The sequence below is a fragment of the Poecilia reticulata genome, chromosome 13 (assembly GCF_904066995.2).
Source record: "Poecilia reticulata chromosome 13, P_reticulata-male-v2, whole genome shotgun sequence".
Classification (NCBI taxonomy): domain Eukaryota; kingdom Metazoa; phylum Chordata; class Actinopteri; order Cyprinodontiformes; family Poeciliidae; genus Poecilia; species Poecilia reticulata.
Window position 1 is genome coordinate 24,048,330 of NC_088842.1, and position 21,988 is coordinate 24,070,317.

The 21,988-nt window shown below is 38.4% G+C and overlaps 2 protein-coding genes across 2 annotated transcripts in view; both read right to left on the reverse strand.

The window, feature by feature from the left end:
• Positions 1 to 310: 310 nt before the first annotated feature.
• Positions 311 to 4,670, reverse strand: xaf1 (XIAP associated factor 1). Its single transcript, XM_008426176.3, has 7 exons — positions 4,418 to 4,670; positions 3,684 to 3,819; positions 3,511 to 3,567; positions 2,308 to 2,530; positions 2,140 to 2,207; positions 1,266 to 1,502; positions 311 to 1,179 (listed from the first exon to the last, which is right to left on the reverse strand). The coding sequence occupies exons 1-7, from the start codon at positions 4,453 to 4,455 to the stop codon at positions 1,135 to 1,137; spliced, it is 804 nt and encodes a 267-aa protein (XP_008424398.1). The 5' UTR covers positions 4,456 to 4,670; the 3' UTR covers positions 311 to 1,134.
• Positions 4,671 to 7,166: 2,496 nt separating this feature from the next.
• ecel1 (endothelin converting enzyme-like 1) overlaps positions 7,167 to 21,988 on the reverse strand; it is a 58,073-nt gene continuing 43,251 nt past the window's right edge. The window contains exons 14-19 of the mRNA XM_008426178.3: positions 16,640 to 16,707; positions 16,093 to 16,217; positions 14,248 to 14,313; positions 13,018 to 13,113; positions 10,366 to 10,442; positions 7,167 to 10,237 (exon numbers count right to left, since the gene is read on the reverse strand). Coding sequence (XP_008424400.1) covers positions 10,138 to 10,237; positions 10,366 to 10,442; positions 13,018 to 13,113; positions 14,248 to 14,313; positions 16,093 to 16,217; positions 16,640 to 16,707 — 532 coding nt within the window. The 3' untranslated portion in view covers positions 7,167 to 10,137. The remainder of the gene's footprint in view (positions 10,238 to 10,365; positions 10,443 to 13,017; positions 13,114 to 14,247; positions 14,314 to 16,092; positions 16,218 to 16,639; positions 16,708 to 21,988) is intronic.

Here is a 21,988-nt window from a genome sequence, read left to right on the forward strand (position 1 = left end):
ACAAATGTTATAAACATGCATAATATCCCTTCCAAATCACTACTTTGATTTGGACTAATAAAAATCACTGGCAGAGGACACTGTAAATCTAATGAGACAAGACTTTTGACAAATTTTTAATACATTGAGCAGAAACAGAAAATAGATAAAACTGCAGTGAGTGTGTAAATATGACAGTTGGGTATGGAATGTGAACTACTGTAGTTCAGTTTATGCTCCAAACATATTAGAACAAACTAAAAGACCAAAGTAGTTGTTGACTTTTTAAAAGACAATTTTTAAAGAAATTACATAATGAAAGTACACAAAATTCACAATAATGGGTTCTTTTATTTGTAGTTTCGTATTCATAAAAATATATATCATGAAACCAAATAGTGTTTCTTCTGTCAGGATGAATTCACACTTTCCTTTGAATGTCAGAAGTTTAAACAACAGGGAAGCTGATGTCTCTATGGCACTATTGCAAATACATTACAAAATTTGATTTCCAGGTTTTCCAGGCTGCTAGAAAGTTTGTTTTATTTTTCCTAGTGATGTCATAAGATTTGGAGGCATGAGTGTATGCTCTAGTTAATATATACATCTTAAGCGTGCCACAAAACTGACACAAATATTACTCGAATGCCGGGGCAATGACAAAATAACTACTTAATCTCATGCTTTGCCATGCGGAGCTCTGTCTGCAGTGATGAAGATAAAACTCAGCTGGGGAAAGGCGTGATTGGAGATGCTAAAGCTGAACGTGTTGCCTTTTTTGTGAATAATGTAACTAATTACAATTTAGTCACTTGAGGGATTTGATTGGGGAATAAATAGCATTATAAAATTCATCTTCAGATCATTACTTACGAATAACTAAAACAAGGCAATAAGGTCATCAGTGCTGACGCAGCAGAACACTGTGGATTTCACACCCGTCATCCCAGTACAGACATACTATTCAATACATCGTCAGCATCGACACTCATATGACTTGAAATTATACAATATCCCATAAGAGATGATTCAGCTGAGAATAAAAATTACAAAACAAATGTAAACACACATTCTAAGATGGCAGCTGAGACAATGGATGGCCTTTGTGCTGCTCATTATTCTCAGGAGATCCATTCATAGGACTTCTCTCTGTCCTTAGCCCTCTCTGGCTTTCAAGACAACACTGACTCTGCATTTTGCCTACAACACGAAAAAGAAGAAAAACACTGTTCAAAGGAAATATTTAGCATAAATTAAAAAAAACCTGTGTGATTCAGGAATTTTACCTCATGCCATTTCAGAGTTGGGAGCGGCAAGGCCAGGTGACAGTGTGGGCAGGTGCTGATCTGGTCCTGGTCTCCACTGACCCACGGACCCTGTCTCCCTGACATATGTGACTGGGAAGTGGCTTTATAAGCACTTCTCAGCTGGTCTTGACTCTGCTGTTCGCATAAGTCATCTTCATCCTCCCACTTTTCTTCTTTGGTGTCAACCTCTTGATAGAGCTCTTGATAACACCTCAGCTGCATGTGAGAACGGAAGACAGACACAGATACGTGTCAAAGTGAATTCCTGAGGCTATAAATGCATTTTCTATGGTAATATTATGTTTTGAATTTTACAGTATTAACTATTGATATTTAACTTTTTTTTTTTTTTTACCATAAATTGTATTGATTATTTTTACAATGTGGGACTAATAAAAGGTCTGCTTAATACCTGCCCAAAGGTAAATTAGCCTCAATGGAAAAAAAAATCTGGTCAGATATGAACTTTTTAGATGTGTGAAACATGGCAGTGGCAGTAGCATGCTGTGGTGACCAGGGATATTGAAGCTGAGCAAAGCTGGTGGAGACATAACCCAAAAGACTTGCAGATGGAGTTGGAGCAAAGTGTGGTTCTACAAAGCCCTGCCTCAGAGGGGCTTCATACAGATACATGCCACATTTTTCAGATATTTACCTGTTAAAAATAAAGTTAAATATTACATCCTTTTCCTTCCATTTCACAATTACACATTACCTTGAGGTTTATGACAATATTATGACAAAATATGAATTATGAACTGTATAACTCATATTGGATCAAACTGTGAATTGGACACAGTTTGGTCCAATTCACAATTTCTCAAGGAAATGTAACGGAACATGTTTAACGTACCTCATGACGGTCTATCTCTTTTTCCAGAAATGATCTCCCACAGTTTCTACAGCTCACTCTGTTCTCCGCTGAGACAAAAAAAAAAAAAGCAAAAGCTCAGGTTAAGCAGGAGGAAAATATATTCCGGGCATTAAGTGAGTTCAGGGCCGAACTGGTCCATTTCAGTACTTGTATTTAATGCACTGCTAAGAGTTTGAGTCGAGTCCTCTTCATCGGCAGCTGAGCAGGTTGAACTGTGCTCTGACTGGTCACTCAGTTTGACGTAGTGACCGCAGTCCTTGCAGAGCTCCGTGCGACTCCCACAGACCACACTGTGCTCCTCCAGCTGCTTCCACGGCACCTCCAGCTCGCAGAACGAACACTTCTGCAGACGCTCCGGACACTCCTCCGCCTGGAAGCAGGGCACAGTTGGAAAGATCCATTTGCTCTGTCGCACACGCTGATACATTCACTCTGTATGGTTATCTGACAGGAAAGTGTCCTTTCAAATAACCCCCAACAGTCTGCATGAGCTTTCTGATGCTGGTGGCTAAGACCTGCATCCAGTGAGATCATAATAGTCCATCCATACAGACAAAGCTAACCTTTGAAAAATAATTCGGTAAATAATGACACTTTTAATGCAAAATTGCTCTAAAAGTTGCATTGAAAGTCCATTAAAAGTGCCAATTTTGCATTAAATTATAATTTACAAAATCATGCAACGTTGGCACTTTTAATGGACTTTCAATGCAACTTTTAGAGCAACTTTGCATTAAAAGTGTCATTATTTACCGAATGACACTTCATGACAACAGTCATAAACATTCATAAATACTTTTTTATGTTCATGACAGGTGTTATGTCATGTTTATGACAATGTCATGTCAGTCTTATGCACACCTGTTACGGCCCTTCAAATAAAGTGTTACCAAATAATATCCAAGCAGTTCTTTCTGACTGATATTACACTACTTAATTAAAGTAGTTGAAGTTTACTTTTTATAAACTATATTTAGGAATAGCATAGTGAAGTATACTTGGCTTACACTGAAAAACATAAAGAGAGTTCACTTCAATTGGTAAATTCTAGTCATTAACTGGACTTTGAAGCAAAGTCCATCAGTTTTCAGTCAGTTAAAGTCAAGGTGAACCAAAAGGTTCATGTAGAGTTAGAGATCCCAAAGATACAGCTTTTTTTTTTTTAAACCGTAGATTTTACTTTTGTTGCAATATCATCTACAGTATTTTCATCTCATTCCTGGCCCTAAACTTCTTTAACCTCAACTTTTTATAAAAGTTTCAGTCCAAAGCAGCAAGACTGGATGTATGTGAGATGTTCCTCCACGTGACATTGCATTGAACCTTCTTATTAGTTCAAAAGGAATTCACCTCATGATCCTCAAGGTGACACCGTTCAATCTTCTTGTTGCACTTGGAGCATTTCACCTTTAGATGGACAGAAATGGTTCGACAGGAAATAACTACATAAGCGTCATTGTGCAGGGAAAATGTTGGGAAAAAAAACAAAGTGGTGTAGTTTATACACCTCGGCGGATGATCACCTTGGTGTGCTGCTCCTCTCTGTGCTGGCTCAGCTGGTCTTTGGGGACAGCTTCATCACAGTCAGGACAGACACTCAAAAATCGTTTGCAGTGGCTCTCATGCAGAGGGAAGTTGGCCTCTGCCACCTCCTTGTGGCTAAAAGAAAAAAAAAAAGCACAAGCTCACGAGAAAAATACTTAAAGATAACTTTAAATTATTTTATGACCTGGCAAAGATTGAGAGTCTTTGAACCAGGAAGTTCTCTTATCAAGAACCGAAAGCTCCACAGGGTTATATCGTGTAAGCCTAAAAGTGGAGTCAGGAGTTATTACAGTGTCATAACAACATGACTCCCTCTGATCAGAGGGGTAGAAATCATTTAAGACTTGAAAGTTAAGTTATTGTTCACTCTGACCAGCTGTTTCACTGAACTACTGAAAAAGTTACCCAACGACTCCAAATATGTCATTTCAAACTTAGGCCACACTGAAGTGAAACTTTTCTTTTTGCACCTGCGCTCCTCTTAGTCCAACAATGCATTTAACTTTCAAAGCATTGAAAGTGGAATGCTTTCAAACATTTGACTTCATGTTGGGCTGAGATAAGATAAAAACGTGAACAACTGGTTCTAAAACCAAGGCGTCTTTTCTATCTACACCTCAAAGATCCGTATTATTATTCAGGCTATTTATGTTGGTAATAAATCAAAACTTAAATCACTCGTCGTTCAATGCGGCTCTGTGTCAGTTCTTACCATGTTTCACAGGTTCGGGTTGGTTCTGTGTTTTCCATCGACAGCTGTTGTTCAGAGTGGGGAAAACTGTCTTGAAACGTCAACGCAAAGTTCAATCACGTTTCTCCGAAACAGAAAGTGAAATCATCTCCTCCGGCAGGCTGCACGTACTCCGATTCACCACCGGGAGGCGCTGAAGGCTCTTGAGTGGTGTTGCTGCTTCCGTCTTCACCTGGTGTGACGAATAAAACAGAAGCACAGAGTTTCTTAGCAGACCCTCTTTATGACCAATAACAACTTGTTTTTGAAAACAAGAATCAATTCACCAGAATCAATTCTTTAGTTATTGGTAAATTATGGCTGCTTATTAGAACAGCACCTGTTAAAATTCTTGAAGCAAAACTGAAACTGTTTCAGTAATCAGTTTTGTTTTTGTCTGCTCTGCTTTCTTTTTAGCTTTACTGTTTCTTCCTTTTTATGTCTGTCTTAGGTTTTGTGAGTTGAGTTGAAAGATAAGATTTTGGGTTTGCTGTTGCACGTTCCTTTTGGCTTCCCTTTTTTGATGAAAAGAATCCTCATGAAACAATGTGAGAAAAGACTGGATTTACATTTTAAAGCAGCAGGTTTCTCAGATAAGATGGGTTGTGGTTAATTAGTTTTTTAAAAATCATTTTTTCTTGTTTAAAATTAAATTCCTGATTTAAAAAAAAACAGTTAATGTCATCTGACTTTGCTGCAAACCAGTCGCTGATACGATATTCTTAAATCCAGACATCGTATGTCCTAAAATGTGTTATTGAGTTATAATGGTGCATAATAATCCACAATTCAGTTTGATTAGAGAGAGCTATTTCATAAGTTGTCATAAATGTTTCTGAATTCATAGTTGTGGTGATATTCAGCTCCAAATTCTTCTCAAGTCAATCCATCTCCTTACAGTACAATGCAGTCAAATTGAGCTGATTATGAAAGAGGAGCTGGTGTCAAAGGTCACTGTCTGTTCATTGGTGGTTATGGTGATGTGGAGAAATTCATACAAGAACGCAAAAACAAAGCACATTTTATATCTGCATTTATTTGGTCATGGGCTCCAACCTATGAACTACAAAATGATAAACAAGAGGAGGATTTTAGATTTACGTTCAGTACTGAAGAAAAAAGACAAGGTAGGAATAGTCCCGGTTAAAGTCATCAGGTTTCCTCTTTGTATGAAATACCATTTCGAAAGGATTCCATACGTTACCTGCTTCTGGGAGCATCAGATCATTTCTAATTCTGCACACTTATTTTTTTTTAAGGAAATGTGAGAAATTTTACAATTAAAATGAGAAAAAAATGAGAAAAAAACCCTGCAATTTTTTTCTAGGTCCTAAAACTCAATTTCTCGACTATTTTCCAGAAGATCTGAGATGCATGCTCCCATATATAAAAGTTTTTATTTGAAGCCTGAACAGAAATCAGTCATGTTTCTATTTTAACACAAGCATAAAGAAACAACGCAGGTGTTTTATCCTGGTTAAGAAAATGGCAGTGATTTTAGATTGAAATTATGCCACCAAACACTGTTCTGCAAACCTAATCTTCCATACTGAGTCTCTTATTTGTAGGGAATCATTTGATGAGTGATTTACACATCAGTGTAAATATGCACACCTCCACAAAATCTATTAAAAATCCATAGTGCTGACTGAGCTGCTTCTTTCTGATGCAGTACACAGATCGGTGGAGACAGGAAGACTAAATACTTTTTTTACCAACTTTTGCTTTGTTTATAATAGATGGTAAAAAAAATGCTGATTTTATATAGCATCCTGTGACAAATAAAAAATAACTAAACGTTTATACTATTGCAAATTGTGTCGCCTCATCTTTGTGCTCACACACTTAAATGTTTCTGAATGGCAAATTTGAAAATCTGTTACTTTATTAAAAGTGATGACATTTACTGACCATCAGTCGATCGATGCATTTGTTTTGAATACTGCGTCTGTGCTGCTACTGGAAAACCTGGGCCTAAAGGAAGGATGTTACACAGTGACAGTAAGAACGTGTTTATGAAGTTACTGCTATTTTATTGTAATGAATACTCTGATAACTTTTCTCAAACAGAATCGTTTTTAATCCAGAAGAGTATGAAATATGTTGTCATTCTTAAAGAACAACCACTTTACTTATTTTTTTTTTAGTTTTATAACAAGGCAAAGAGAAGAGGATGAATACATTTTCTTCTATGGGATGTTATTTTTGTATAAATTATATTAAAAACACATAGATTTCAACCTAATGACAAGAAAAATAGATCTAAAAAGATATTTGTATTTGTTCAACGAATAAAACTGCTCAAACTTGCATTTGCTATGTTATTTATGTTTAAACATATTCGCTGGATCTTTGGACATTTCACAATTATTCTTAACGACATGGGTTAAAATAATGAAGAGCCACTCCAGCTCAAATACATTGCAATTTTCTTATGTAATGTTGCAAAAATATATGAAAAAAAAGTTATTGTGGTGTAACAACTTATGCAAGGCTCTGTATGTTGTATAGGACAACATCCTAGCTTGTACAGATTGTGTTGTATTGATTTCTGGCAGGTTTTGCACGTCATAAACAATCCAGAGGCAGAGTGGGAGAGGTGAACTTTCAATGCCTGACAATGTTAAGCCAAGTGTTTTAGTTCACATCACTCTGATGTGAACTAAAACATCAGAGTGAGCTTGAGAACCTGGATGAAAACGCAGTTATTTAACCACCTGGACACGGTGAGTGAGCCTTTGCTTTTATTAGAACATTAAACAGCGACCAACAGAGAGGGAAGGAGAGCAGCCACACGTGGGTTAGCAGCTGTACACTGAGGCGCATGTGTGATCCTCCATGTTAATCGATCAGGATTCAACGCTGCTCTGGATGGAAACATGCACTCACTTCAACAACCGTTACATCTGATATACGTCTTCACTGTACAAAGAGTCTAATCATTCTTCTGTTTTGGCATTAACAAATTCTTCATAGAAAAGTAACACTGTGTACAAATGTATGATTCTTTATAATTACAGTTGGACTTTCTTGTACAGGGTGTTGGGTTTTGTGATGAGTTACATGTAACATGTGACCTCCAATAGTTCTTCTGTTTTGGCACCATGGACTGAAGAGACGATTTCTCTCTTTGATGCTGCGTGTTGCTACAAATCCTGAGAAAAGTACTCAGCATGAGTCAACAGGTTTAAAAAATAAAAATCTTACAAACACTCACGGTAACGAAAGACCAATGCAGGCAAACATTAATTACAACAGTCGAGACGAGCTGAACACTGACCATTGCTCTCCGTGGCCACAAGAGGGCAGCGCTGCAACACATGTTAAATTCCAACCCCAGAGCGAGAAAACGCAAATGTTTTCTAATAACTGCAGGTTCCCGACTCCAGGGCCAAACAATCCGCATTATGTCATTTTCTGTTGTGTTGGACAGGATAAATCCGTTCAAAGTACTTTAGTACATTCACATACAAATGTAAAAAAAGAACTTTTTTTTTTAACTGTTAAATTAGACTAACTTTTTTCTGTTTAGATCAGTTACGGTTACCAGTTATTATTATTTCTATTTGCTAAAAACTATAATAATAAAAAAACAAACAAACTTTAAAATAAGAGGTTTGCATGAATTTGTTTAGTATCTGGTGGAATTGCCTTTAAACTGTTTTGGGGTTCTTTCCATGAGGCTCACTATAGTTTGTTGGAATTTTAGCCAATTTCATTATATTATTATTATTATTATTATTACATATTATATACCCAGACACTTTCTTTTAAACTGTCTGCAAATCCACTGAAATCAGGGATTTCTACTGGCCTGTGGTGGATGCTTCTACCACCACCACATAGTGTTAGTATTAATTTCTTATTAATATAGTTTAAGATATTTCATTTAGACATATATTTTCTAATGGGTGCACACTTTAGTTAATGTCTGTCTGAATGGTTTATTTTCACTTGTGTTTTTTTAAGGTGCAGCTGGTGGAGGAGCCTGGGGGTAAACCATCTACAAATTACTGAAAGACAGAAGGGGGAGACTCCAAGATGATTATTATTTAATTTGTCACTTAAAATATTCATTTATTGTTTGTGCTAAGTTAAAGTTATTTTGCCTTATTTGTTTATAGAATGCTTTATTTATTTTTGTATTTATTTTGTTCTTTTGATCAGACCTCCCTCATGTGGTAGATTTGGGTTACTCCACCCCTATTTAAGCAGCCTTTTGTTCTGTTTGTCAGGTCAGTTTTTGTTGTGTTCAGTTGACCTCAGTTCATTTGGATCCAAATTTGTTGTTTATTCTTTGATTTATTCTTGCTTTAAATCTTAATGTTTTGTCAACAATTTTTTGAAGTATTAAAATTGAAACTTTTTCTACTTTGAACAAATGTTTGTCCTCGTTTGAGTTTGGTCCCTCACATGGCCACTCCAAAACTTTAATGTTCTTAACTTACTTTGTAACTAATTGTCAGTATAAAATTAGTTACAATATCAATTTGAAAGATTCATTTGCTACCAAATTTTAAGTTTCAGGCTGAGGTTTTGAGATGTTGCTTTAATATTTACTCATGTCCTTTCTACAAAATATCATCAATTGTATGAAGTGCACTTGTCTCATAATACACACAACATGATGCTGCCACCTCTGTGGTACACAGTTGGGATGGTTTCACTGGTCACAGGACTAAAATCTTTGTCCCTCAGTCCATTTGCAAACTATAATTTTTTTTCTTTTTTGTTAGTTGCTTCAGGAGAGGATTCTTCCTCTCTCCCCATGCTGGTACAGGACTCATTTCACAGCAGATAATGACTCTCCTACAAGCTTCAGTCAGCATCTTTACCAGGTTTGCTTTTCTCCTGTGGTCAATACAAACATTTTACACCAAACTACGCTCATCTTTTGGACACAGAACCCGTCTCTTTCCTAAACAGTATGTTTAACTCGGATGACATCGTCTGGGTTTCTTCAAATTCTTTAATATCTTCCATGCTGCAGTGAGTTGAAATAAGTTTGTTAATCCTAACTGATTTAAAACAGAAAAACTTCAGTGAGCTCTAATACCTTACAGTGAGAAAAAACAACAACAAAAAAAACGTGTACGCATCTTTTCATAGTGTATGTAAACGTGTTTTCTCTGGAGGATAATAAAAATATGAATTTAGCCACAGCGAGGTTACTATGAGGTTTAATTTCCTGGCATGAGAGCAAACAATTTATGAACTGGAAATGGTAGTGAGCCTGAGAGTGACGCCTGCAGATGGATACTTCCTGATTGTTTGGCTGGCACCAAGATGCTACAAATCCATATTCACTCTAAATTGACTATTTTTTCATTACATATGAAATAAGCCTTTTTCATACAAAGACCCCTCAAACAAACAAGAAAACACAACGCCTAACCTGAAACAAAACTCTATGAATCCTAAACATAATGTATGAGATATCTGCCAAATAGAAAAATAGATGATTTCAAAATAAATGTAAACATAGAAAAATATTTATAATCACATGATATTTGTACACAAGCTACAGTCACATGACTCATGCTTGGTGAGACCAGTGGTACTCAGTCACTGACGGTGATGATGATGTGGCTCCATATGCAGAGGGTCTGAACACTGTTTCCTCCCTGATGAGCTGCGGGAAAATGTGATGTCTGACGAAACGGTGAGTTTTGTTTGGATCTTGAAAATCGAGGGTCACCGGGTCACCAAACAGAGCACTTTTCCACAGGGTTCATCGGAGAACCCTTGGGACAGTTGAAAACACGGGCAAACTCATCAAACTGGGAAACGCTGCCGAGCACCCTGCAGGGGAAGCAAACGGCACAAGAAAAGAAGTTAAAAGTGATCCGGGATGTGTAAAATATCACATTGCACATGAATGTTTTATAGCAGAATTATTATTCAAAACCAAAATTTGATAAAAACGTCACCTGCAGTGCTCTGGTGCATGCTTGTCAGTGAGCAGCTGCAGATAGATGGACTGAGATCTTCTCTTCATGCACCAGTTCTGACAGAAAAAACAACACAACAGTGGCTTGAAGGGTTTATATCACTTTGGAGCTAGAAAACCTAAACGCAGTGAAAGTATGAAAGACTTTTAAATCACAGTCTGCCTTAAGAATGGTTTTTCTACATAGCAACTTTAAAACCCATACTAAGATGACAAACTGGCTGTCAACAGAGAAGAAGCTGTTTTCTTGATTAAAAAAAAAACTAACTTTTTTAAAGACATCTCAAAAAAACTCTGTGGCGGCTTACTGGCAATTCAGAAAAGGGATGAACTGAGAACTCTAAGGTGTAAACCTTTTGCTCATAGAATATTAAAAAACTGGAATCATGCAATTAAAAGAAAAAAAAAAAACCCGGAGATTTTTCTTTAGCCTTGTGTGGCCATAGTGTGTGTCAAAGGTCAGTGCTCCAAACACCATGTCATCACTCTTCCAACAGCTTTTGTGTCGGTTGTATAGTGCGAGCTTTATTTCTTTTTATTTGTGATCATATAAAATAAATATACATATCAAGAGCTACAGGCTGGAACAGAACTGAAATGGAAAAGCTATAAAAAGAATACAGCATGTAATTACAGTTAGTTTTATTGCATTGACCTTATAAGCATCCCTGTGCCACAATAAATTAGAAAAAATACCAGAGCTTCTGCAGCTGTAGTTCTGGTCACTTTATGCTTTTCTTTATATTTTCTGCTGTGCTTTTACTTAACTACTTTTAATGGTGTTTTAAACAGCTTTTCTGCATTCGTGATAAATTCTTATGCCTTCAGTGGATGATGTTTTTTAAAGGCAGGACTCGAGCAAAAAGTTGACGAGAGAAGTGTTCATACATGGCCAAAAGTTAAGGCTGTCACATGTGAAGAGCGGCTAGATGTATATTAACACATGGAAAATAGATTTCTCAGCTTAGAATAATTAAGAAAGACATCAATTAAAGATTGAAACGCTGCAGGAAGTTTAAATGTTCCTGGTTGTGAGGTAGCCTGACACAATGCTGAATGAAGAGTGGGATAAAGACGCCCAGCAGGGCAGACCAGAAACAATCCAGAAGCAATTAGGTGATTATCTTGAGTATCTTCCGTCATAATGAAGCACCACGATGAGAAACAGACTTCAGACCCACAGCCAAGAAAGGCCTGAGGTCCTCTGAGAATCTATGGTCAGTACTTGAAGCTGGAAAATAAGCCAAAGTCAACAAATTGTGATCAACTTTAAAGTGCATCTTTAGGGTTCTTTTACATGTTAAAAAAACACACAATCTGAGGCAACAACTAGAGAGTATTTCAAAGAGTTGGATCAACAAAAATAGCTTTATTTCTTGAAAGAATATGCATGCCTCGTCCACCTGAGGTGTTTGATGCCTATAAAATAAACTTTAGTCTAATCTAAACTCTTAGAGTTTTGCCAACCTTTATTAGTTTGTGAATGATGGCAAGATAAAAATAAATAAGTGTCACCGTTCAGCTCAGCAGCCAGCAGCTGAGAGAAACTGGTCTTTGTGTCATGTCATAATTATACCACAGAGAAACAAGAAGTCAGGAGACAGTAGTTCCTACTTAGATCTCAGAATTCGGATCAACATAAAATAGTGATAATTTGATAACAATGCTCATCTAATATTTAAATATATATTAAAAAGGATTTTAGAGATATCAATAACTGTGTGCCACTTTATTAAAATACAAAAATGTGCTCAAGGGTTAGCTTCAAAGATATAGCTTTTATGTCTAGAAATTTCAGAGTGGGATCATGGTACTGTAATATAAAAAATAATTAGTTTAAAGGTTTCTTTTCTTTTTCTAATACTTTCTAAATTTCCTCTGTGTACAGAAATGTTGGCATAAAAAATAATCTAATCCAGCTTTCTCTGGTTCACGTTTTTCTATTGTTGATGCAGTCGAACACTGAGTAACTGTGTGGTTTGACTTTTTTCCTAGGTGACGACAAATCAAATGGAATAAAACTCTGCTATTTGTTTGTGATTAATACTTTTAAAGTCGTCATGCTGTGATGATCACATTTCTCTGAACTTATTTTGGTTTTGCAGCTACACCTAATGAGTCTTATGTTTATAAGACCCGTGTGTCGGCCTGCTGTGCAGGTTGGAGGGTCGGATTCATTTTGTTCGAGGTGACTGCATCGCCTCAAGCGTTTTTATTCACACTCGCATATGACATTTCAAATGAATGTAAGCACATATTCCTGATTTTCATAACACTTCCCCCAGGGCAGGAGTTTTAAAAAATGAGCCTAAACACACCACGTTGCATTCTTAAGTGTTTTCAGATTCCGCCTCGGTTACATTAAGCTATGAATTTCAATGAAACTACTGAATTTCAATGATGACACGTAATACTTAAAAGGATCAGGGGTGGTCTAGCGCTCCGAGACACCGTGCTGTCATCAAGGCTCTGCTGATTTAATCCCTCTAATACTTAATGTATCTATCAGCTAATGCTGGTGTGTGACACCTACAACCTGTCCTCTACCTTCCAGCTCCAGCTGAGAGTGGCACCTGATATGATTTGATATGTAAATGTAAAGAAAAACAGAGCCGCAGACAAACTTCCTCACCTGTGCAAAGGCTATGAAGAGCAGCTGTTCGTGGGTGTATTTTAGCTTAGGGAGGGGCCTCTCTGGACCGTTATCCCGCACCCATTTTTGATATGCCTGCAAGGAGAAGTGAAGGGATAATGACTGCCAGGAAATAGAAAAACAAATAACCTTCGAGTTAGATGTTAAGAATGTTTCTCACTTTTCAAAGGAAAGTAAGAAAACGGATGTAGCAGAAAACATTCAAGCATGCCACAAAATACATGCTAATTTATTTTACTGGGATTTTATATGATGAATCTGTGCAAAGTAGTGCGGAATTGTGAATTGAAAAGCGTGAGATGTATTTGTATCCCGTTTGCACGGCTTTTAGAAAACTGCAAAGAGGGTTTTCCCCCCAACTATTGTTTTTTTCTTACCACTCTTCTATCTCCGCAACCTTTTCCCTGACCTGTTTATTGTGTTCTTCATGATGCTGTTTGTTTGTACTCTAATGTACTCTAACAAACCTAAAAGGCCTTTACAGAACTGCTGCAATCATTAAAGAAAAGAGAACAGGTGATCCAACTTACGTTACACTAATTAGTCTCAGCGAATCACATTTAGCTTATCCAACTTAATTTATTCTGATTATTAAGTTGTCAAGTTAAGCAAACACAAATAAAGTAGTTTTGACAAATTACTACTTGTGACCATTTACCACATTTTTTTAAGTTGGAGGTGCATTCTCTCTTCACAGAATTTAAGCTGAGATTAAATCCTTCAAAAGCGGAATTGATTTGGGAACTAGGTAACTTCTGCAGACAACTGGTGTTGCTGGATTTTATTTAGAGGTGTCAAAGTAATTAAGAATGAATAAAAATGCACCCCATTCTTCTGAAAAACCTGTATTTCTTTCACAATTATGTGCCACTCTGTGTTTATCTGTTACATAAAATCCCAAAGAGTTATAAGAGTTTATGATATTAGTGGAAAAAGAGGTATGAATGTTTTTTGCACAGCACCGTATGTGAATTATGTAACCGTAGGGGGATTAACTTTTGTTTTTACCAGCATTAAATACTCCTCAGTTCAGTGGAGACTTGATCCACATTTCTCTTTCTAAGGAAATTCAAATATTGACGGAATGAAATTGAACTAGATCAGATCTTTTATCTCGAGTCTTGTGCAGTTCAGCCTTTCCTCATTTAATGAAACAAACTAGGGTGGTTCATAAAGAATAATTCAATCCAAACGCAGGACTTTACTTACATAGTACGATAATTTTAGTCCTCCCATGTCGGCTATGTTCTCTCCTAATGTCAGGCGGCCATTCACCTGCACACACAGGAAGGACGGAAGATTAATAAACAGTAAAAAGGACTGCAATATCAAATTCACTCCGACCAGCAGATCTGTGCTACAAAACACCGGTAAGTGCTCCAGTGGGGCTTGCAATTTTGTGTGACTCACGTCAAAGGTCACTTTGACTCTACATGTCAAACCTTCATGTTGTGTATAATGGAGTAAAGTTCACATAGCTACACCTGGAAGCAGGATGAAACAGAGAGCAGATGTTTTTGTTCCGATTTTGTAATTTTAAAACGATGCAATAAATTGGACATTGCTCTTTTGTTAAGTGTCGTCATATTAGTTCTTGGAGAAATATTGTGCTTTCTTGGAACCACTTCCTCTTTTATTTCCTAAGCTAACAGTAGTTAGCTAATTTTGACTTCATGCAGTCGTGGCTAAAATGCTTTGCAGTGACACCAATGTTGTCTTGCCAGTTTGGCACAATTTAGTTGTAGATGTGTAGATTTATAAGATGAATGCATTTCAAATCATTCTAAGTCAGAGATTTATTTAAAAACATTCAAAACCCAACATTACCCTGGTGAAAAATAGTGAGCTAACTATTAACTTGAATTCAATCAAAAGCAGAAGACAGTCCAGCTGAGTTCAGTTTATCAAACTAATCACTGATAGATTGCTATAAAAAGAACAGATGTCCTTAAAGCATCATCAGCATCTTCAGTTAGAAATGGGGCAGCGCTGTTGCCTAGCAGCAAGAAGATCATGGGTTCACATCGCAGATCTGCCCATGGTCTGCACTTTCTCTCCCATGTTGACAGCTGGAGACATTCATAAGTAGGAATGAGCAGCTGATGATAATGATAGTTGTTTACAATAGTAACCTTTAAAGAAAAATGTTAAGCCTTTACCACTTCACAAAAAAGGTCTCGCATATAAAGAAAATGCTGCTACAAATTTAACACGTGACAGAACTTTTCCAAGATGATCAAGAAGTGGAGCAGCAACGAATAAAAGAACAATTTCTTCCAGATGACCCCACTATGACAGTGTGTTCCCACCAGAGCAGAGCTTGCTCGAAATAGTCTGAATAGAAACTGAAATGAAGGCTTTCAGATAGTTGTCTTGTTTACAGCAAGGCAGCATAAACCATGTTGTGTCCAAGAAAAACATCAAGAACGGAGTGAAACCCTGTGAGACGTACAAAGATGAACTAATCCTTTCTAAATGGGATTTTTGAATATTTACGTATTTTATAGTGGGAACTCGCCTGCATTTGTATATTACTTCATCAAGTCAGAGGGCAGACTGACAGAAGCGAGGCTGCCATGCAACCGGCGTTGAGTCCTCTGACCAGTGCTCTTCATCATGTTGAATTCAATTCAATGTGAAGTATGTCAGATCAGTCTGATTCAGTTTAGTTCAACTGTAATGAAATGCAGCTGAATTCAGTTAATTAAAAACATTTAATTAGTAAAAAAATGTCCTTTGAATCAGCAGATTGGCTCAAATTCTGAGAATCAATATAATGTAGTGATGTCTGAATATTTTCCAACGTGACAGAACATGGTCACAAGAAAAAAGTGATCACTCAGAAGCTCAATAGAACTGATATTTAGGACCAGTTGCCTGGAAAATTGAGGTTACAGTACTGCATATTTTGATACCCATCTGAAACCAAGTAATTTCAACAAATAGAATCACTATATCTCAGTGAGAGGTATGCACAAATATTAACTGTATTATAAAATAAAAGCAAATGCATTTTCAGTCAGTGTTACTTGTGTTGTATGGATTAAAACCCACCTTCTGGTTATATACAGTGAAGTTATCGTAGAGCTTGACGATGCATTCGGCCTTTTTCTGGAACTTTCTGTAGGACTCCTGAGTCCACCACTGTTTGAGGTTGCCGTAGCGATCGTACTGGCCCCCTAGGGACATGAACCATTGCATCACTAAGATGAAGGGCAAAAGTGAGGGTGGATGTTGAATAGTAGCATGAAGTCAGCATAATCTATAACTTTTTTCCACAGTCAAAGAGCTGCCAGACATGCTGTCACTCCAGATTTTGGAGAACAGATTATAATGCAAGTTCCCCTTAGTTTGTTTGTAGATTAAACCCCTTTATTTTGCAAGTAAGCATACAATGCACCATCTTAAGAGGCTTATGTTGTCCAATTGATTGTTAGGTGAATAGCGGATATCGAATGAGCATCATGGTAGTTTTTGACTGGGATCAAAAGTTATAAGTAAATAATAAAGAAGCACAGTGAGGATTGCAAAGTAAAAAAAAATGGCAAAAATAACGTTTGTTTATGTAATAAAACATGGACAGAGAGGTTTTCATTCTTACCCCAGTCATCATAGCCGTGTGTCAGCTCATGGCCGATGATAGCTCCTATTCCTCCGTAGTTCAGGGACCTGGAAGCAGAATGGGAAAATGAAAAATTACTGCGATTCAAACTTAATCGAGCCGCTGTGCTCGCAGCGGTAAATGTTGATGAACTTTACAGAGAGTTAGATTTAACTTTTTAAATTTTGAATCAGACATCATGAGTTCAGTTTGTCCTGATCTTTTTAACCAACACACAGATGTTCCTATGTCACGGCTACAGCAGCCATCTTGTTTCAAGAACGGAGTCACCACCTGGTTTTGTTGTCCTTGTATCACATCCTCATACATAGACACACACTCCCACATTATTATATTTATGACATTTCCAATTAGAAATCTAGTAAATAGACCGGCACTTAGAAATCAAGTGTTTCAATGATTTCAGTTGTTCTTTTAATAAAATCTATTGTTGTTTTTGAAAAGTTTGTATTTTGTAAAATTTGCTAGTTCAAAACCCCCTTTAAGTGTCATATTGTGACAAATTAAGGCTAATGTAACTGACTGGTTTCGCAATGGGAATAATTTTATTGATAAATAATGCTGTAAGACATTTATCAATATTTACTAATAGCTACACTTTTCTTAAAGTTGCCCTCTAACAGGCATTTCCCCAACATACAATTAATATCCTACTGATTTTTCAAATTTAATGCTATATACATGACCTCTTTAAAGCATCTGGCAAAAAAAAAAAAGAAGCCATTTGACCGATTTAAAGTGTCTCATTGCTGTCAGTTACTTGGCTTTCTTTGCTTGTGTCCCTTTGTCCTCATTGGAAATTCTGCTTAGCCAAGCAGGATTAAAAAACTGAGCAAATGAGACCTTGCTTGAATCCATGTGTTTTGGATTTGTATTGAATACAAATCAAAGCAATGCCACCTTTTTATGCTTGCATTAATTAGAAAGGATCAAATATATGTTTCACAAGCAATGCACAAATCCATAGAGGGACTTGGAACATAAATCTTAATTTCCCTAGTTGTTGATTGGTAAAAAAAATAATAAAAAAAAAATGGCACAAATCATGCAAGTTCCCAAAAGTTTCCAATGTCCTCCCCAAAAAGCCTCACGCTGCCCCTCCCTCTCCCTGAACCCTGTGCGGAGTGGGAGAGGTGTGTGTGTGTGTGTGTTGTACATGCAGATCCAGAGAGCGATGAGAGGGCAGACTTAAGGCTATTCACATGGCTACGTCTGAAAATGACTTTCTGACAGCTAGTCGATAAGCTGCCTCACACTGGGCCGACTCCCTTGCTAAACTAACAGGCTGTTTGAAGCTTCATTATACTCAACATCAGTGCAGAGGTGTGTGTGTGTGTGAGAGTCTATATGGGAGGTTGAGGCTACTGCAGTAATAACTTTGCAGTGATATGTGTCTGTGTGTGTGTGGGGGTGTGTGTGTTGGTTCAGTCATTAATTAAAATCGATTCGCATGCATAGCTACCACTAGCAAAAGTAGTGGTGATAACCTCTAATGAAGACATAAAAATGTAAGAAAAAGCTGAATGCGCCAGCCACTAGGTCTAATTATTTTATGCTTGTGAGTATCTAGTTGTTCAGGGGAGTTGTAGAACTACAAGTGATAGAGTGCTGTGTATTCTCACCGTATGTGAGAGTTGAAAAATTGTTCATTCAGTCATCTAGACTACTAGTATGCTTTTGTCATTGTGGTCAACAACTGAATCTTTGACTCATCTGTCCATGAAACTTTTGTTCACAAGTCATTTGACCTGCCCATGTCGGTAAATTTCAGTCAAAATTAAAGCTAAAGTAGTTAACTTTTATAAGCAATATGTTTTTTATTATTTTTCATATTTGTTAAAACTGTCACTATATTGTGACAGTAGAATATGAGACAAAAGTCAAACTCGTCTGCTTCCTCCCTGTGGTCCTACTGCCATCTATAGAAATGCACTGCTTGATCAGGAACAACCAATCAGAACCAAGAGGGTCTTAGGGTTGTCAATCATTCTCGTGTATGCACTGCTGACACCCTGCCCTTTGCTCACTGCTGTGCTACAGCTCCTTCCCTGCAGCAGAACCTGCCGTTAATGGGGCTAGTTAGCATGGCCAACAGTGATGGCAGGTAAACAGTTTTACTGTAATGGTGAGTTGTTTGTCCACCATTAACACATTTAGCAGCATGTACATGAGCTTGATTGTATTTCCGGAGATGGCAGTAGGATCACATGAAGAAGGCAGAAGGGCTCAATTTTTTCTCAGATTTTATGTCTTATATTATATTCATAAATATTTAAAAAACAATTGTCTGAAATAAAAGTTACTGCAGCTTTAAAGGTATTACATTTGGACGATGGTGGAGAAAGTACGCAAAAAAATGTACTTAAGTAAAAGTACAAATACACAGACAAAAATGTACTCAAGTAAAATTAAAAGTACCACATAAACATTTGTACTTAAGTAAAAGTAAAAAAGTACTGGCTTTTAAAAATACTGAAGTATTAAAAGTAAAAGTACTTGCTTCTTAATACCTAATTGTTAATATCATTAAGTGTACCGATCGCATTTAATTTTAATAGATCAGTAATGTGCCATTTTAATGAACAATGCCACAGATAAAGAATGTTTTCATTGTGTTTACTCTGTAACATAGTTTAGACTTAGATATTTGATTCTATGCATCATAATTTCAGGGATGGAAACATCTTGTCTCCTGTCCTAACATAGCATGAACTTCACTTATTTTTGACCCTAGTGGCATTTATTTTGAAAGAAATCCAAATGGCGGGGGAGGACGTGGAACTAAGGAGCCACGTAGCAGAGTTGTAGTCTAGACCACTGATCCAAGACCAAGACCAACACCCTGCGCTACATGACACAATAAAATTAAGTTTACCTATCAAAATTGCTTCTCAAATTGATCTGAAAGATCCACATTCCCATAAAAACACCTAGTTATTAAATACTAAGAGCTGAAATAAATTTAACCAGTATCAATTCAAACTCTTCTTTATTCTGCTTTGTTTCCATCTCTGTGCCACAATCCGCAGAGGTCTCCTATTCAGGCTTTAGCGAGAACACCAACATGCCCCGCCCCCCCAGGCCCTCCTCCGGGCCAGAGCAAAATTTTCAAGTCTTGACAGGTCCGCCATAATAAAAAGGTTGGGGACCACTGATGTAGCGGTTCCAGTGGCACTTTGCCTGTTAGTAGATGGAACCCAAATAACAAATAAACATGGGTAGGGCGGTAAAATGGAGGGGCCAATGGTTCCCTTGCCCCTCCTGTTACGCTGCGCAGATCACTACTAGTTCAGACTGTGGAAATAATGCATTTAGTGCCCACAGATTCTATTGATTTTCATAGCGCATGCTCACTGCGTGGTATTATTAGCCCTAGCAACAGTTGCCATGCTGCTGACAATGATGTCATCAGCATGACTTCAAATGATGTGTGTCATAAGGCCCTTCTGAGGATGACTTTATGATGTCATAGAGGCCATGACATCACCAACTGATCAGTTAATTCTCTGATCAGTTAACACAAATCAGTTAACAAATCAGTCAACACGAGATTCATTTGGAAGTTTTAGCTCAGCTCCATAAAGATGAATGACGAAAGCCCACAGAGAGAAATGGATGTGAGGCCTAAGGTCTCTTTTTGGACAAAAGTGAAAAAAACATTGTCCAAGAAAGTTCATCCTGGTCAAAGAAGCCCAGATGACAAGAGAAACTTTCTCAGTGAACTTCTGTGGGAAGTGATTGAAAAGGCTGCAGACGGACCAACTCTGCATCTTGTCAGACAAACATTTCAGGAACAACATAGCAAAATTTTGATCTTGCTTTTGAGAAAAATTGGAGATATAAATGTGGACGTACTCTCGGAGGTGTCAGAAGAGCTTGGTGAACGGATTTTCCAGAGTATTGCGAGAGATGCATTCCACTTTGCCAGTGGACTGCATTTAATCGCACTACTTGATTACCCTGAAGGACAAAAAGTCATTGTGGAAAAATTCAAAAAGCACCTGGAGAATGCTGTTCCTAAAAAGAAAATGTTAACATCCACAAAAAGAACTGACTCAGAGGAGTCAGGGCAGGTCTCCGAGTCAGGGCAGGTCTCCGAGACGGGACCCGCCTCCGAGACGGGACCGGCCTCCAAGACGGGACCCGCCTCCGAGTGTGGACCGGCCTCCGAGACAGGACCCGCCTCCGAGACAGGACCGGCCTCCGAGACAGGACCCGCCTCCGAGTCTGGACCCGCCTCCGAGTCTGGACCGGCCTCCGAGACAGGACCCGCCTCCGAGACGGGACCCGCCTCCGAGTCTGGACCCGCCTCTGAGAGGAGATTCGCCTCCGAGTCAGGACCCGCCTCGGAGTCAGGACCCGCCTCTGAGAGGAGATTCGCCTCCATGTCAGGACCCGCCTCCGAGTCAGAACCCGCCTCCGAGTAAGGACCCGCCTCCGAGACGGGACCCGCCTCCGAGTCAGGACCCGCCTCCGAGAGGAGATCCGCCTCCGAGAGGAGATCCGCCTCCGAGACAGGACCCGCCTCCGAGACAGGACCCGCCTCCGAGTCAGGACCCGCCTCCGAGTCAGGACCCGCCTCCGAGTCAGGACCCGCCTCCGAGACAGGACCCGCCTCCGAGACAGGACCCGCCTCCGAGACAGGACAGACCTCTGAGTCAGGACAGACCTCTGAGACAGGACCCGCTTCTGAGTCCTCATGCCTAATGGTGTTTTCAGGATTTTTTTCTCACCAACGGAGTGACACGTTGTCAGAAGTGTCAAAACTGGATACCTTTCTTCAGCAGAACTTCACAACTCTCAGTGAGGCTTCAGTCCTATCAACCTTAGTAAAGATCCGTCCAGAAGAATTGGATCGTTCCTGAATGTCATATCACTATATTGCACTTTGGTCACAGCGTTGTCCCATATATGCGACACCTCAGTCAACACGTCCACACAATAATTCAGCGCATGAGTGACAACTTTTTCTAATCGCAGATGCGACATGTGTCTGTACAGCTAACTTTGCTAGCATCACGTCCACAGATCTTACCTTTCTTTAAAGCTTCCTTTCCAAGTGACTCTAAAAGTTGGACTTAGTCCCCACCGTCTGTGAAAGCGAAGCGCTACTGATTTTACATGTCGCCATATCTTATGATTTATGCAGCGCTATTATATTACTGACGATTAGACAGACTTCTCCTCCCGCTCAGAGGAAACCACTGCGCATGTCTGGAGCTCCGTGTGCGAGTAAAGGGGGAGGCGATGGGTGACAACAGACATGTAAGTCACGTTATTGCTTGGATTTTACGGCGCCACCTTAAGTCCCTCAACTTCACATTTTAA

What these genes read in the sequence shown, in the direction of transcription:
- xaf1 (XM_008426176.3), bottom strand. Translation starts at nt 4,455, where the DNA reads ATGGAAAACACAGAACCAACCCGAACCTGTGAAACATG. An exon ending in GTCACCTTGAGGATCATGAG is followed by an intron (nt 2,531 to 3,510) that starts GTGAATTCCTTT and finishes CCCTGCTTCCAG; the next exon opens with GCGGAGGAGTGTCCGGAGCG. An exon ending in TAGCAGTGCATTAAATACAA is followed by an intron (nt 2,208 to 2,307) that starts GTACTGAAATGG and finishes TTTTTGTCTCAG; the next exon opens with CGGAGAACAGAGTGAGCTGT.